The 17,407-nt window shown below is 49.0% G+C and overlaps 1 protein-coding gene across 2 annotated transcripts in view; it reads left to right on the top strand.

The window, feature by feature from the left end:
• EHMT1 (euchromatic histone lysine methyltransferase 1) overlaps positions 1-1,920 on the top strand; it is a 50,109-nt gene extending 48,189 nt beyond the window's left edge. For both annotated transcript variants that reach the window (XM_083375033.1, XM_083375032.1), the window contains one exon: positions 287-1,920. In XM_083375033.1, coding sequence (XP_083231159.1) covers positions 287-533 — 247 coding nt within the window. In that variant the 3' untranslated portion in view covers positions 534-1,920. The remainder of the gene's footprint in view (positions 1-286) is intronic.
• The last annotated feature ends 15,487 nt before the right edge of the window (positions 1,921-17,407 follow it).

Genomic DNA, 17,407 nt, shown 5'->3' with positions numbered 1-17,407 from the left:
GAATTAGAATCACCGAGTTGGAAGGGACCTTTTAGGTCATCTAGTCCAGCCCACCCACCCACCCTCCAGGTATGGAGTCTCTACTCCATACCTGGCAGATGGCAATCCAGTCCCATGTTGTAACCTCAAACAATCGCTAAACAAATGGTAGCAAGTCGGGGGGGGGGCGCTATTTGTGCTCTCTGGCTGGGCCTCATCTTCCCTTAGACGGTGTGTGTGTGTGTGGGAGAGAAAACAGCCCCCCCCCCAACGCAACCCCGGAGTAACTGAGCTTCCGTTTCTGCAGGTTTGACTACGGCGAGAGGTTCTGGAACATCAAAGCCAAATACTTCAGCTGCCTCTGCAACTCGCCCAAATGCAGGCACTCCAGCGCCGTCCTGGCCGAGCGGCAGGCCAGCGCTGCGGCAGCTGCTGCTGCTGCTGCGGCGGCAGCTAACACCGCCGTTTCCTCGCAGGAGGCCCCCGAGAACAGACTCCCGGACACCAGTTCGGCCACCTTGGCATCCCCCGTGGCCTTCGGAGAGCTTCCCTGAAGACCTCGGGGCCCTCCCCGGCCAGGCCATGACATTTAAAGACGATGCTTTGCGTTGGGTTTCGTTCTGCCCCCTTTTCCCAGCGAGCTCCCCCCCCTCCTCCGACCTGGTCTGCCATAACGGTTCCCCTTTTGGGGGGGGTGGCGTGTATGATGGTGGCGTCGTCGTGCCCTCCTTCCTTCCTTCCCTCCCTCCCCTCTTGCGACGTGGCAGGGGGAAGGCAGCCTCGCCGTGGCACACTCCGGGGTGGCCAGAGGAGACCTCCCTCTTCTTCTTCCCCTCCTTTTTCACGTGATAAGTGTTCTCCAAGGCCCCCCCCTCCCCTCGTCGGAACGAGGAACGTTGTTGACCTTGGCGGCTGACTCTCTCCATCCTCAAATGGTGGGGAGCCCTCGGACTCGTCAAACTGCATCCTCGAGAGTCTCAACGTCCTCCAATTTGGCATCCTTGTCTCGGAGAGTTCCGCAGGCCTCGGCACACATCTGGGAAGGTGTTTTTTTGGGGTTTTTTTTGCCTGCCGCTGAATCTTCCCTCCCACCCACTCTTTTGCTGGCTGCCTGTTCTTCGGAACAGGGGCCCAAGCCAGAGACCCGAGTCCAATAAATTCTTCGTTCGCCGCTCACGCCCCATCCCGATTTCACCCAGGTCGAGAGAGCAATCTTCTGGGACTTCTCCGTTATATCCCAGTCCTCGAGTAGCTCCTTCTTACAACTGTCTCTCTCTCTCTCTCTCTCTCTCTCTCTCCCAGCAGCGTTGTTGTTGTTGTTATTATTATTATTATTATTATTATTATTATTATTATTGTTGTTGTTATTTTTTTTCTTAAAAGTTTAAAATAATTTTATTTGCCCTTCCCTGCCTTCTTCCGCTCGTCTATAGGAATCCCGTTTTCAGTGACACTAACTCCAAACCGGAAGTGGAAACTTTGGGGCGGGGAGGGGTCTGGGGTGTCGGGAAAGAAGGGCTGCGGCGTCCTTAATAAAAATGGATATTCTTGGAGACCCTTTTGGGTATTTATGGGAGGGGGGGCATTTGTTAAGTCGAGGCCCGAGGATTTGCAACCATCTGGAGATTCCCGTTTTCGAAAGGCCGTAGTTGGAGCGGACCGAGTTTATTCTTTAATCAACTGGGGGAGGGGGCTGAGGGTGTGGATTGACAGCGGGGGGGGGGGGGAGGGGAGGGGACAAGGGTTGGGGTGTTGAACAGACAAGTCCCTTTCCTTCTCTTCCCCCCCCAGCCTCTTCCTCCTCCTCCTCCTCCTCCTCACCCACCCGAGCAACTTCACGGTGCTGATTCTCTCTCTTGCGATTTTTACTCGACTTCGTGAATATAAATTTCAGTTGTATAATAATTAAAAAAGGACAAAAAAAAAGAAAAGAGTTAAAAAGCAACAAAAAAAAAGAACAAAGCGATTTTAGTATGAAAACGCAGGGACAGATAATAAAAAACAAAACAACCCCGTCCCCTCCTGGATCCCTTTTTTTAAAAAAAACAACAACAACAACAACAAACAAATACGTTGTATGGTAGTGAGCATAAAAAAGGGTCATCGCCTTTTGTGTGGTGACCGAACTGGTCATTTAATTATTGGGTTTTTTTTTTTCATTTTTCCCCCTTTCCCTTTCCCCCCCATATATCTTTCAAGACTGTAATTAGCACAGGTTTGGGGTCTTCCCCCCCCTTTCTCTTGGTGCAACTCTTTTAAACCGATCATATTTGCCTTCTTTCTTTCTTTCTTTCTTTCTTTCTTTCTTTCTTTCTTTCTTTCTTTCTTTCTTTCTTTCTTTCTTCTTTTCTTCCCCCCCCCTCTCACTCTCTCTCCCCCCCGCTCTCCCCTCTGTTTTCATTCGTTTTCTGTTAAATGTTTGGACAGTTTTAAGAGGCCATCGCCTTTCAGCTCTTGTCATTTCCTTGTTCTGTTTTCGATGAGATCAATAATAAAAAAAAAGTGCTTTAAAAAAAATAAAGCAACCCTCGATTCTTTGCTTGCCAGTCTTGAGTGGGATTCTTTTGGAGCCAGAGGTCCTCGGCTTATGGCCACAATGGAGGCCGACATTTCCGTTGCTAAGCGAGACGTACGTTAAATGAATGCTTGCCCCATTTTACGACCTTCCTCGCCCCCGCTGTTCAGTGAAACACAGAACTTCCTTGCAAAAAACACAGCTCTCTCTCTCTCTCTCTCTCTCTCTCTCTCTCTCTCTCTCTCTCTCTCTCTCTCTCTCTCTTGTGTGTGTCTGTGTGTGTGTGTGTGTGTGTTAAGCTGCTGAAAGATGTCTTATCTCCAACCGATCCGGACAAGACGAGCAACTTGCTGGACTCTTATTTTGCTGACGCAAGTAAGTTATGAGAAACTGGGGCAGTTCGAATTGCCCCATCTGCCTGTACAGAGACGAGCCATATCCTTGCTCCACAGACTTCGCCTTGCTAGGAATATTAGCTCATCTTTCTGATAACGCTGGCTCGTGTTCCATCTCTGCAGGCCCGGGAGAGAGAAAAGCGATACTCGTTCCATCTTTTTTAATTTCCTTTTGGTGGCACTGCTTGTGCCTTGTCTGGAGTGGGGTGTGTGTGCCCAAATCCAAAGATGGATATCTATCTGGGCAGACGTTTGAGAGGCTCCACCGACAACAGGGACAGGCTATAACTGAAGGCAGAGTGATATGCTTTAATATATTTGGTAATAAAAAAAAAGTTTTCGGGTGTGGCCCTTCCCTTAAGTCTGCCCCTAACTGGATGTTTTTGCTTTGAGAATGGCATGATGTCACCCTGGCATTTTTTTTCCCCCCAAGCTGGCAGCCCCCCCAAGGCGAGGCAAAGAGTTGGTGGTCTGCAACACAGAGGACTGAAGGATGTCATGAACGTTGTGGCGACCTCATCTGATGCCATCAATACCCATCTTTTTGTTGAGCGTTCGGAGGTCCCCAATGTTGGGGGAAAGCTGGGAAGCAAACTATAGGGGTCCGTGAAGGGGAAGAGCAAGGGATGGAAGAGCATGGACCAGGTGATCCCATCGTCCGATGCCCTCATGAGATCAAGGCTCTTTGTTTTCCAAAGCTAAGAGGTTCCCAACCTTCAAGAGAAGCAAAGAAGCAAACTATACAGGTCTACGAAAGTAGGAGACGGGGTTGTTGTGCAGGTCGTGTTGACGATATCTGATGCCATCTTAACATCGACAAGGTCTTTGATCTCCAAAACTAACGAGGCCACCAACCTTCAGGAGAAATGGGGAAGCAAACTATAGTAAAGGTAAAGGTAAAGGTTCCCCCGCACATGCGTGCTAGTCGTTTCCGACTCTAGGGGCCGGTGCTCATCTCTGTTTCAAAGCCGAAGAGCCAGCGCTTGTCCGAGGACATCTCCGTGGTCACGTGGCCGGCATGACTAGACGCCAAAGGCGCATGGAAAGCTGTTACCTTCCCACCGGAGTGGTCCCTATTTTTCTACTTGCATTTTTACGTGCTTTCGAACTGCTAGGTTGGCAGAAGCTGGGACGAGTAACAGGCGCTCACTCTGCTACGCGGCACTCGGGATTCGAACCGCCAAACTGCCGACCTTCTGATCGACAAGCTCAGCGTCCTAACCCACTGAGCCACCGCGTCCCTTTCGAAGCAAACTATAGGATTCTACTAAAGGGCAGAGCCAAGGATGTCATACACATGGTGGCGAAATCACCTCATCATCTATTTATGACGGTCGCAGCATCCCGGGAGGGGCGTTATGTGATCCCCTTTTGTGATCTTATGACAAGCCAAGTGAAGCTTGATTCACTTAACAAACGTGTTCCTAACTTAGCGGCTGTTTCCCTTAACAACTGTGGCAGGGAAGGTCGCAAAACGGGGCAAAACTCACTGAAGAAATGTTTTTTAACAACGGAACTAAGCAACATTGGGATCAATTTTGGCTGTAAATCAAGGACAATCTATACTTATATGGATAGAATCAGGTTCATTGTTGAACAGGTCTGAAAGCCATTTAACTCCATAAAGATTTGCTGTATCTGTATGTGTGGGATGGAAGATGGATACAAATCTTCAAGATTGACCATGATCCCCAGCACAGAATGCTACAGGTCCACAACTAAAGTCTTGTCAAGGATGAGAAGGACAGATATTTCATTGATCATCCATTGGAAACTAACCAAAGAGAGAAGGAACTTAGAACTAAGGAGAAGTTTCCTGACAGTTAGAACAATTAACCAGTGGAACAGCGTGCCTCCAGAAGCTGTGAATGCTCCAACAGTGGAAATTTTTTAAGAAGAGGCATTGGTCTGAAATGGTATAGGGTTTCCTGCCTGAGCAGGGGGTTGGACTAGAAGACCTCCAAGGTCCCTTGTCAACAAGAGTCACCTGTCTCCCTCAATCCTTGGCCAGCCTGTTAGTTTTCGGATCGGAGTCATGAAGCCGGGCCTTACAGATTTGTTTTTACAACGGTGGCCTCTATAAATCTCTCTCTCTCTCTCTCTCTCTCTGGCTTAGGGCCAGGCTCAACCCATGTCACTGTAGCTCATCCCACAAAGCGCGGCTCAAGCCAGCCACGGCTGGCCTGAAGATAAACTTCGCCAAGAACTCTTTAGGGCAGACATGTGAAACACAAGGCCCGGGGGCCAGATCCGGCCCGCGAAGTGGTTTCATGCGGCCCGCGAAGCCATCCTGGAAACAGAGAGGGAACGGCCCCCACTGCCTTGGCCCTGGCCCAGAGACCCTCCTCCTGCCAGAGACCCTCAGATCTGTCCCACTCCTGCCCGGGCCCCCATAGGCACCCTTGATGCGAACGATGTAGATGTATGGCCCATTTGTACTCTAGCCACGCCCACCCAGTAGGCCAGACATGTCAAACACAAGGCCCGGGGGCCGGATCTGGCCCGCGAAGTGGTTTCATGCGGCCCGCGAAGCCATCCTGGAAACAGTGAGGGAACGGCCCCCACTGCCTTGGCCCTGGCCCAGAGACCCTCCTCCTACCAGAGACCCTCAGATCTGGCCCACTCCTGCCCAGGCCCCCATAGGCACCCTTGATGCCAACGATGTAGAGCTGGCCACGCCCACCCAGTAGGCCATACGCACTCTAGCCACGCCCACCCAGTAGGCCACGCCCACCCAGGCCATACCCACCCGGCCCCCTGAGGGCAACCGCAATGCTGATGCGGCCCTCAATGAAATTGAGTTTGACACCCCTGCTTTAGGGACTCGGGCATCTCTTCAGAGCTTGGCCGCAAGCGGAAGGATCTGGTGTCGGTTGGGCCTTCTTTTCCCTCGGCACTCTAGGAAAACCAACCTTTTAGGAAAGCGGGAAGAAGCTGGGGAAATCGAAAGAAAAGGGGGAAAGCAGCCTAGTCCGTTTGGAAGAGATGGGCAGGCGTTTTTTTTTCTTCCCCCCACCCCACCCCACCCCACCCCACTACAAGCACCTTGGTTTCAGCACCTGGACAGCTCCCGTAGCCAAAACACTCGTTTCCAGCCTCTTCCTAGCCAACTTGTTCTTCATCCGGTTGTCTCCTTGGGTCCTTCCCCAAGACTTGCGTGGGTCTCGTGGCCCCATCCTTCGTGGGTCTGTTTTTTTCCTCCTCCTCCTCCTCCTCCTCCTCCTCCTCCTCCTCCTCCTCCTCCTCCTCCTCCTCCTCCTCCTCCTTCTTCTTCTTCTTCTTCTTCTTCTTCTTCTTCTTCTTCTTCAGCGTCCCCACCTCCCCACCACCAGGGCTCCTTGAAGCTTAGCACCCAAGCAGGTGGGGAGGCGACGGGGAGAAAGGAAAGGGATGGGTGTTGAGTGGGAAGGCAGACGCCCCCTCCCCGTCTCCGTTCCATCGCCCAGCCTCGGAGAAGGGGCGGGTCCTTCCTCTCCCTTCCCCGTTATTGATATGGGGCTTCGTTGGGTACCCTTGAGGACTCGGGTGGAGCTGGCCCCGCTGATTGGCTTCCCGGCTGTCAGCTGGCTGTGCTTTTTTTTTCCTCCCTTCTTTTTTTTTTTTTTTGGAGGGGCGAGGTTGACTAACCGGTTGCTCTTGACGCTTCCATTTCGCTCTCTCCAAGGCTGTCGGCGACCCCCCCCTCCCCTACTCAGCCGCTCGCCCGTCCCCGGTCCAGGAGGAGAGGAAACCCCCCCCCCCGGGAATCGGAGGTGAAGAGCATCTCTCTCCATCCCTCAGAGGCGAGAAAGAGGAGGAGGAGGAAGAAGAAGAAGAAGAAGAAGAGAGAGAGAGAGGCCCAGGCAAGCTAAGTAGCTCCCAGCCCCTTCCGACTTGGCCAGGCTCTGCGGCTCGCCCTCCAGCGCTCCGGGGCTGCCTTCGGCGCGGCCGCGCCATGCCGGGGCTGAGGAACGGAGGCTCCCGGAGGGCCAGCTGATGCGGATCGCCTCGGCTTCCAGCCGGAGCTGGGAGAGCCCGGCCGAGCCTCCTCCGCCTTGGGCGCTCGGCCGCCTCGCCCAGCCTCGCCCCTGAGCAACGGCGGCGGCGCCTTGCATCCTCCTGGCTTGCCGAGCCGAGCCGCAGCCCGCCCGCCCGCCTTCGCCGCCGCCTCCAGCCCCGCCAGAAGCCCCGGCTTCCTCCCTCCCTCCTGGCGCTGGGATGCGTCTTCCCCTCGGCAGCTCCGAGGGCCAGCAGCAGCATCAGCACCAGCGCGCTCTTGGAGCAGGGGCGCCAGGATGGCCCGCTTCGGAGAGGACCTGCCCAGCCGCTATGGAGGGGGCGGCGGCGGCGGGGGGGTGGGCCCTGGTCCCGGCGGGGGCCGCGGGGGCAGCCGCCAAGGGGGGACCCCCGGCCAGCCGGGCCCGCGGCCCCCCATCTACAAGCAGACCAAGGCCCAGCGCGCTCGGACCATGGCTCTGTACAACCCCATCCCGGTCAAGCAGGACTGCTTCACCGTCAACCGCTCGCTCTACATCTTCAACGAGGACAACGTGATCCGCAAATACGCCAAGCGCATCACCGAGTGGCCATATCCTGGCGGGAGGGGTGGGCTGGGGTGGGGCGGGGAGGGAGGGGCGGGAGGGCTTGGGGTTCTCCTGCCTTCTCCCTTCCCTGTCCCCCCCGCCCTACCCCGCTTTTCATCCCAGGCATCCTCCGCCGTCCCCAATGGGACAGGTGTGGATGTGGGAAAGTGTGTGTGTGTGTGGCGGCGGGGGGTGGGGTGGGGTGGGAGGGCTTGGGGTTCTCCTGCCTTCTCCCTTCCCTGTCCCCCCCGCCCTACCCCGCTTTTCATCCCAGGCATCCTCCGCCGTCCCCGATGGGACAGGTGTGGATGTGGGAAAGTGTGTGTGTGGCGGGGTGGGGTGGGGTGGGGTGGGAGGGCTTGGGGTTCTCCTGCCTTCTCCCTTCCCTCCCCCCACACTGCTTTTCATCCCAGGCATCCTTCTCCATCCCCGATGGGACAGGTGTGGATGTGGAAAAGTGTGTGTGTGGCAGCTGGGTGGGAGGGCTTGGGGTTCTCCTGCCTTCTCCCTTCCCTCCCCCCCTACCGTTTTTCATCCCAGGCATCCTGGGACAGGTGTGGATGTGGAAAAGTGTGTGTGTGTGGTGGGGGGGGGGCTAGCTCCAGGAGAATGCTGTCCTGGGACCGGGCAGGAGAGCTCCAGCCTTGGGGATGGGCGTGTCGGGCCCGCTTGGCCTGGCCGGTGGGGACCCTGCTCTTCCTAGCAAGCAGTTGTAGGACAGCTGAGAGAGAGAGAGAGAGAGAGAGAGAGAAGCAGGGGGGGGGGTTTCCCCCCAAAGCATCCCTTTTGGGGAGCAGTAAAGATTTCCAGAGGCCTCTGTGAAAAGGGTGGTGGGCGGTGGTCTCTTCTCCAGTCCCTGAGCTGCTTTGAAGTCCCTCTAGACTACAGTAAAAAAACAAAACAAAACACTTTGCTTCCTTCCTCTTTGGATAGCTTTTTTCTGCTTTGGGTTTGCAAGAAAAGGAGGGTTGTTTTTTTTTAAAGGGGGTGGGTGGGTGACTTCCCACGTAGGACAGTGAGGGGGTGGGTCTCTGCCCCCATTGACCACTGTGGTTGTGGGAATTGTTCTCCTAGAGGCGTCTGTTCCGTGTGGCTGTGTGTGTCTATGGCTGCTCCTGTAAGCTCAAAACACTTAATATTTAAAAGGTTAGGATTAGGGGGTTACCCTTCCTCCATTCCCACATGCTGAATTTTTGTTAATCCATTGTTGGTTTTTTTTTTTTTACCCCAGGCTAGGCCAGTTCTGGTTTAGTTGTACCCTTCTGAATTTGTCTGTTTTTCTTCCCACCCCACATCCCCAACCCCCACCCCGAGTTTTCTGAGGCCTCTTCTGAGTTTTATTGGATTCTCACCAACACCAAGTTTGGTCCTTAGCTTTTTCTAGCATGTTAGGTCAAGATAATCCAGACCACTGTCTGATGTTCAGAACAGAGCGGAATAACCGAGTTGGAAGGGCACCCTGGAGGTCTTCTAAGCCAACCCTCTGCTCAAGCAGGAAACAGTGCAACATTTCAAACAAATGGTTGTCTAATCTCTTCTTAAAGACCTCCAGTGATGGAGCATCCACAACTTCTGGAGGCAAGCCTTTCCATTCATGGATTGTTCTAACTGTCAGGAAATTTCGCTTTCGATCTAGGTTGCTTTTCTCCTCGGTTAGTTTTCATCCATTGCTATTTTTTTTTCTTGCCCTTCTGGTGCTTTGGAAAATAGTTTTCCCCCCCCCTCCTCTCTCCCTTGGAGTGAAGGAAGAAGCTGTTTTTATTTCTTCCTCCTTTGGTGTCAGTCCGACCTTTTCTGTTTGTGTAGAAAGAGAGGGAAGGAGGGGGGGTCTTCCCACATTCCCCACCACTGTTTTGCCACTGATGCAAAATGCAAAAATCAATACGCTGCCATCTTAGCATTTGCCCGTGGTGAACTATAACACAATTTGGATCTGCCGCGGCTAATTGTTGCAATGTGTCACTTCTGAAACCTGAATTTGTGGCTTAATGCAGTGTGGGAACACGACCCCCCCCCCCGAGTTGCCTCAGCCCAAGGAACCTGGGCTGAAACAAGCCGCTTTGTACGGGAGGCCGTGGATAATGGTTGGTGTGCTGCGGTTTGTGTCTTGGTAGGATGGGCACTTTCTGTCCATTGTGACTTGATCAGTGGTTAGAATAGATCACAGTTGGGCCTGATGTGTCAATCCAGACTTTGTGAAAGGAAAAAAAAAGAGAGAGGAAGAAATAGAGGACAAAAGACGGTCTATTTAAATTGGCCACATTTAACAATAAAATCATATGCCCGTTCGAAATTGGATTCGTGGGGATGGAAACTAATCAAGGAGAGAAGCAACCTAGAACTAAGGGGAAACTTCCTGACAGTTAGAACAACTAACCAGTGGAACAACCTGCCTCCAGAAGCTGTGAATGCTCCAACACTGGAAGTTTTTAAGAAGAGACTGGAGAGCCATTTGTCTGAAATGGTATAGGGCTTCCTGCCTGAGCAGGGGGTTGGACTAGATGACCTCCAAGGTCCCAACTTTGTTGCTGTTGTTGTTGTTGTTATTAATCGCACAGTCAGCCAGATGTTCAGACTGGATTTGGCATTTTGGTCTACCTATCGAGTCCTTACCAAGGACCTGGGATAGGCAGATGTGGATGTTTGATGGTATTAAAAGATTTTGTCGCAGGATGGAAGCCGTTCCTAGTAAGGCCGCCTTTGGCAATTGACTGATGGCGAATTTGTCAATGCCGATGATGGTGTCCAAGTGGTACTCCAGTTGTTTTGGGATGGCACCCGAGGCGCCTATGACTATTGGTGCCACCCTTGCTTGCCTTTGCCCCAGTCTTTCTATTTCTATTTGTAGGTCTTTGTATTTTGTTATCTTCACCAGTTCTTTCTCGTCTATTCTACCATTATTATTATTATTATTATTATTATTATTATTATTATTATTATTATTATTATTATATCCCATTTCTAGCTAATTCAGAGACTGGCTGATATTTTTGACCCTGTGAGGATTGTTATTGCTTGGCAGTCCATATGACTCAAAGCAGAATAATGCAAAATATCTCAGAAGTAGCCTTCCTTTAAAAATAAAAAAAAAAGATCTCATACTCATACTCATGCTTGAGAATTGCTGTCCAATTTCTCTGGCAGGCATTTTGATCAGCTGTTCTTGTTAAAAACAAGAGCCTAGGAGTTGGAAGGGACCTTGGAGGTCTTCTAGCCCAACCCCCTTCTCAGGCAGGAGACCCCGTATCTTCTTATCGGCCTATGTTTCCTCAACTGAGGAAGCTCCCTTCCGAGACCCTTAAATCTAAACGAAGGATAGGCAGCCAGGGAAACTGCAGACCACTCCGCAGGGATTTTATTTTATTTATTATTTTTGCAACAAAAGGCAGAGCCATCGTGCTTAATCCTTGGCTGCCTCCTTGACTAGATAAAACGCAAGCTTATCTCACGTTGCCCTTAAGCCTTTCATAGAGGTTCATCCCTCCTCTGACACCCATCTTAAATCCAGACGCTCTTTCACTGGGTGCAAAGAGAAACCCCCCCACCCCACCCCACCCACCCCCGCTTGCTTCTTTTCCTGCCTTTCTGCATTTGGAAGCAGGGGAAGCAGCTGAGCTGGTCCTCGCCCGCCCGTTTCTCTTAGCTAGCCAGTTTCGGAGAGCATTTTTTTGGGGGGGGGGCCTTCTTTCAAGTCAAGGAGAGGAACTTTCAACTTGAGGTTGGGGCTAGGTTGCTAAGGAGCGTCTTCTCGCTTGATCTGCACGTGTTGCACGAAGCAATTCCCCAGGAGCAGCCTGTTGTTTTCCCTTTGATCTGAAATCACAGAGCTAGTAATTTTTTTTTCACCCAACGAGCAACGGGGCTCTCCTCTTAACAACCCAGCGCCGGTGCAGGTTGCAGCGACCTTTTCTTAGCCAGCTGAAATGCCAGGGATATACGTACGCTGAGAAAGCACATCTAAGCCAGCTAGAATTCACAATGGCCAAGAGATAGATAGAGAGAGAGAGAGAGAGACAGACAGACAGACGGACGGACAGGAATGGATGGATGGATGGTTACAGGGTGGTGGACATATGGATGGTAGCTAGCTAGCTAGCTAGCGAGCGAGAGAGAGAGAGAGAGAGAGAGAGACAGACAGACAGACAGACAGGATAGATAGATAGATAGATAGATAGATAGATAGATAGATAGATAGATAGATAGAGACGGACGGACGGACGGACAGGAATGGATGGATGGATGGATGGATGGTTACAGGGTGGTGGACATATGAATGGTAGATAGATAGATAGATAGATAGATAGATAGATAGATAGATAGAGACAGACAGACAGACAGACAGACAGACAGATGGACAGGAATGGATGGATGGATGGTTATAGGGTGGTGGACATATGGATGGTAGATAGATAGATAGATAGATAGATAGATAGATAGATAGATAGATAGATAGATAGATAGAGACAGACGGACGGACGGACAGGAATGGATGGATGGATGGTTACAGGGTGGTGGACATATGGATGGTAGATAGATAGATAGATAGATAGATAGATAGATAGATAGATAGATAGATAGATAGATAGATAGATAAAGATAGACAGATAGATGATTAATTGTTCCCACTGTCAGAAAATTCCTCCTTAGTTCCAGGTTGCTTCTCTCCTTGACTAGTTTCCATCCGTTGCTTCTTGTCCTGCCTTCAGGGGCTTTGGAGAATAGCTTGACTCCCTCTCCTTTGAGGCAACCACTGAGTTATTGGAAGACTGCTATCATGTCACCCCTTGTCCTTCTCTTCATTAGACTAGACATACCCAATTCCAGCAACCGTTCCTTGTATGTTTTAGCCTCCAGTCCCCTGATCATCTTTGTTGCTCTTCTCTGTACTCTTTCTAGAGTCTCAACATCTTTTTTTTACATCGTGGTGACCAAAACTGGATGCAGCATTCCAAGTGTGGCCTTCCCAAGGCGTTGTAATGTGGTATTAATACTTCACGTGATCTCGATTCTATCCCTCTGTAGCTAGTTTAGAATGGGACCCCGAATCCCTGGTAATTTCTTCTCAGAATCCACAGAACAAACAAAGCATGCGAGAAAAGGATTTGGTGATTGTAGTCTGTAAGTCATGATGTTGTCATTGTAATCACACTTGTCTGTGTTGGATGAATCCAGCCACTTCTGGCTTATTTCCAAAAGCGAGGGGGAAGATGTTAAATCAAGATTTAAAATGAGCTTTGTTCACTTGCTCTTGAGTTCAGCTACTATCTAACTTTCATAAAAGAATGTCGGGCGGTTTGATACCGCTCTACAGCTTGCAAACTCTGAGGCCTTTGCTTCCATTGCTCCTATTACCAAGCAATTATCAGCTTGCAAAAAAGGGGTCCTTAAAAACATACACGGTGCAAAATAAGGAGGTTTCAGAGTTTTACAGATGGAGGCAAATTGGAGAGAAGAGAGCAGCTCACGTTAAGTAGAAAAACAACAACAAACCATCTTGATTTAATAATATGATAGCTGCAGGAGGAACGTTTGATGACTGCTTTTGAAGGCTTACTCAACCAAGAGATCCTGAACAATCAAAAGCAGAATGCCTTTCCATTCTCTTCTGCCTTTTTTCTTCGCTCTTCTCCAAAGCAAAGGAAACCTCCTGTTTGGTTAGAGAAGAATGAGGTTTTCCTTGAAGCAATCGCCTAAAACGCTAACAGTAACCCTTTTATATGTACGGGGGCTTAAAGGTGAGAATGGATTGGGGAAATTGGGATCATTGATCGAGATTCAGTATTGGAAAAGTTGGGTCGGTTAAGGCAATTGCTGCTGGTGCCTTGATGAACCTTGTCTTTATGGGTTTTTCCTTAACCATTGCCTTCACTCCCTTTGAATATATGATCCTGGCTACCATTATAGCTAATTGCATTGTTCTGGCTTTGGAGCAGCATCTTCCTGATGGAGATAAGACACCTATGTCAGAGAGGCTGGTGAGTATCAAATATTTTAGTGGGAGAGAGAAATATATTCCTTCCTTCCTTCCTTCCTTCCTTCCTTCCTTCCTTCCTTCCTTCCTTCCTTCCTTCCTTCCTTCCTTCCGCCTTTTTCCAGGGCACCTCAAAATTATAGAATTTGTTTTTAGTCCATTCCATTCCATTCCATTCCATTCCACTCCACTCTACTCTATATTCTATTCTATTCTATTCTATTCTATTCTATTCTATTCTATTCTATTCTATTCTATTCTATTCTATTCTATTCTATTCTATTCTATTCTATTCTATTCTACTCTACTCTACTCTACTCTACTCTACTCTACTCTACTCTACTCTACTCTACTCTATTTTCTATTCTATTCTATTCTACTCTACTCTACTCTACTCTATTTTCTATTCTATTCTACTCTACTCTACTCTATTTTCTATTCTATTCTATTCTATTCTATTCTATTCTATTCTATTCTATTCTATTCTATTCTATTCTACTCTACTCTACTCTACTCTACTCTACTCTACTCTATTTTCTATTATTCTATTCTATTCTACTCTACTCTATTATACTCTATTTTCTATTTTATTCTATACTCTACTCTACTCTACTCTACTCTACTCTATTTTCTATTGTATTCTACTCTACTCTACTCTACTCTACTCTACTCTACTCTATTTTCTATTCTATTCTGTTCTATTCTATTCTATTCTATTCTATTCTATTCTAGTCTAGTCTAGTCTAGTCTAGTCTAGTCTAGTCTATTCCATTCTATTCTATGATTCTAATTCTATTCCCTTCGCTTCCCTTCCCTTTCATTCTGTTTTGCCAATCCATAGATTGGTAACAGTGGTGTCCTTCTGTTTCTCCTTCTTCAGGATGACACCGAACCATATTTCATTGGAATATTTTGCTTCGAAGCGGGCATAAAGATTATCGCTCTGGGTTTTGTTTTTCACAAAGGATCTTATCTCCGCAACGGCTGGAATGTCATGGATTTTGTGGTTGTGCTTACAGGGTAAGTCACTTCTCCCTCTCCCCCCCCCCCCACGCCCTCTCTTTCACTTCTCTCTTACCCCTTCATGACATTTGGTGAGCGTTCTCTTGCTCTGGGATTGATGTGCATGAAAGAGGACGTGGGTTATATAGCGAAGTTACAAGCTCTGTTTAGAAAGCTTCACTTTGAAAAAAAAGCACGGTTGTCACCGAGAAAAGCTCTGAAGCTCTTTGGTATCCCTCGATGGAGCGCACTTCCAGGGTGCCGCTGAAGCTTTGCTTAAATAGAAAAGATGCAATTCTGGTTATTTATTTATTTATTTATTTATTTATTTATTTATTTATTTATTTATTTATTTAACACATCGCCCCGTCTCTTGAACACAACCTGACGGTTTTATAAGGAGGAAGTGGAAACAAGGAGTGTGTGTGTGTGGGGGGGGGGAAAAATCCCCCAGATTTCCTTAAGAGTGTGAGCTCTTTTATTTTTCCGTGGCCAAAGTTGACTTGGCGTTGGCCATGATTTAATGTCCAAATGAGCAGAGGGTCTGGAGGCTGAAAGGACGATGAGAAAATGGGGGTGTGGGTGAGGGTTGGTTTTGGAAAATGTTACGGTTGGAAGCATTCTCACGGGGTCCTGCTGACCCAGGTTTATTGCACGGTGGGGAAAAAAGAGGTTAAGCTACCCAACCTTAAAAAGATGCGTGTTGACCTATTAGCTTCAGTTTATCAGTAAGTTTGTTAGCAGAGAAGACTCTTTGATCTTGCTGACTCTTTGTTAATAGAACAGGGCCTGTGCATGTGTTAGGAGCCTGTTAACCTGTCGTGCTTTGCAATATTACCACTTAACTCAGAGGTCTTCAAACTCGGCCCTTTTATGACTCATGGACTTCAACTCCCAGAATTCCTCAGCCAGGCACACTGGCTGAGGAATTCTGGGAACTGAGGTCCATGAGTCATAAAAGGGCCGAGTTTGAAGACCCCTGACTTGTTGTGCTTTGCAATACTACCGTTCTCTTTTCCATGTCCCTCTTAACGGCTTTGTTGAGATGAAGAAATGGCTATTGTTGTTGTTGTTGTTGTTTGTTTGTTGTTCTATGATTAATTTTAATTAAGCTTCAGTTGTTGTTCTGCGGGCTGTGTTGTGATCCATTTGGGTTAAAGGAACGTTGGAATAAATCCTGACTTAACCGGGGCCGAGGTCTCCGAAACATTGCTGACCCACACTTTCATTGACTGCTTTCCGTCTACAAATGATTTATTGCCCTGGCATAATTAAAAATAAGACGGTCTGGGTGTTTACCCTGATATCTAAAGCATTGCAAAGTCTGCTGCTTCATTTTCCCTCGAATATGGTAGCAAGCTTTAGTTGATTACTCAGCTTGATTTGCAAACAAAGGCAGGCAATTTAAGGCCTGAAAGTTGCTTACATGTCTCTCCCTCCTTCCTTCCCTCCCTCCCTCCCCCAAGCCTCTAAAAACTGCCACCAGTTGTACTCTTTGACGTAAGCATAAAGGTGAAAATGTTCTTTGCGTTAAGGACGACACCCAGTCACTAGGTGAACTCAACCGTGCCGTTTTCTTGGATGAAACACAGAAGTGTTTGTCAATACAAGCTTCAGCTTCAGTCCAACTTTATCTCCAGGCTGTGCCAACTTCTTTATCTAGGCCCACCCATTTTGAGAGGTGAACTGGAAACAAAGGCCAGGATGTTGTTCTGTTCCTCCTCCTCCTTCTCTCCCTCTCCACAGACCCCACTCCTTTTTAGCACTGATGAAGTTACCTAGTTGGGTAATGAAATGTCTGCAAGAAAACCACCAAGCTCAGAGAGCATCAAGGACCTGTCATCTCAACTCTGAGCTACAAATATTCTCCGCCGATTCTGCTTGGGAATTCTTCATGCAGAAAAACAGAATCAATAACCCCACAGTCCTCCTCCTCCTCCTCCTCCTCCTCCTCCTCCTGCTCCTGCTCCTCCTCCTCCTCCTCCTCCCCCTCTCCACAGACCCCACTCCTTTCCAGCACTCTTGAAGTTACCTAGTTGGGTCATGAAACATCTGCAAGGGAACAACCAAGCTCAGAGAGCATCAAGGACCTGTCATCTCAACTCTGAACTACAAATATTCTCCGCTGATTCTGCTCGGGAATTCTTCATGCAGAAAAACAGAATCAATAACCCGTTCCTGTTCCGATTCCCAGGAAATGGAGAAATGAATTATTTTTCTCAGATCCCGGGGAGCAATCTGCACCGTGTTCATGAGTGGTTGACTTTCTTTCCCATTCTCCATGAATTTGTTTAAGCCCAGTTAAATGACTGATTGATTGAACCTCCATCTCAGATGTATTTGAGCAGCAGACGGCTCATGGTGAAATCAGATTATCTTTTTTTTTAAAAAAAAATAAGAATTATAAAAAGGGTAGGTGGCGAGCTATTCTTTAGTAGAGGCCCACAGGAGGAATTTATTTATGTGCATCTTTTGACAAAAAAGCAAGAGGCTTAATGCTTTTCATCGTTGCTAACTGTGGCTTTCCTCATTACTAGTCCAATCACATTAGCAACGAAATCCTAATTCCTCCTTGCAGACAGCTGGCCATTTTCACTTTTTTAGGGAATTGTTGCGGCCACGTGGAGGTTTTTCTGTGCCCTAATGTGTCACAAGGGACGCGGTGGCTCAGTGGGTTAGGACGCTGAGCTTGTCGATCAGAAGGTCGGCAGTTTGGCGGGTCGAATCCCGAGTGCCGCGTAACAGAGTGAGCGCCTGTTACTCGTCCCAGCTTCTGCCAACCTAGCAGTTCGAAAGCACGTAAAAATGCAAGTAGAAAAATAGGGACCACTCCGGTGGGAAGGTAACAGCGTTCCGTGCGCCTTTGGTGTCTAGTCATGCCGGCCACATGACCACAGAGACGTCCTCGGACAAGCGCTGGCTCTTCGGCTTTGAAACGGAGATGAGCACCGGCCCCTAGAGTTGGAAACGACTAGCACGCATG

Source organism: Vipera ursinii, assembly GCF_947247035.1.
Source record: "Vipera ursinii genome assembly, chromosome: 16".
In the NCBI taxonomy this organism is placed as follows: domain Eukaryota; kingdom Metazoa; phylum Chordata; class Lepidosauria; order Squamata; family Viperidae; genus Vipera; species Vipera ursinii.
Note: the sequence above shows the minus strand (reverse complement) of the source record. Positions and strands in the feature narration are given on the sequence as shown.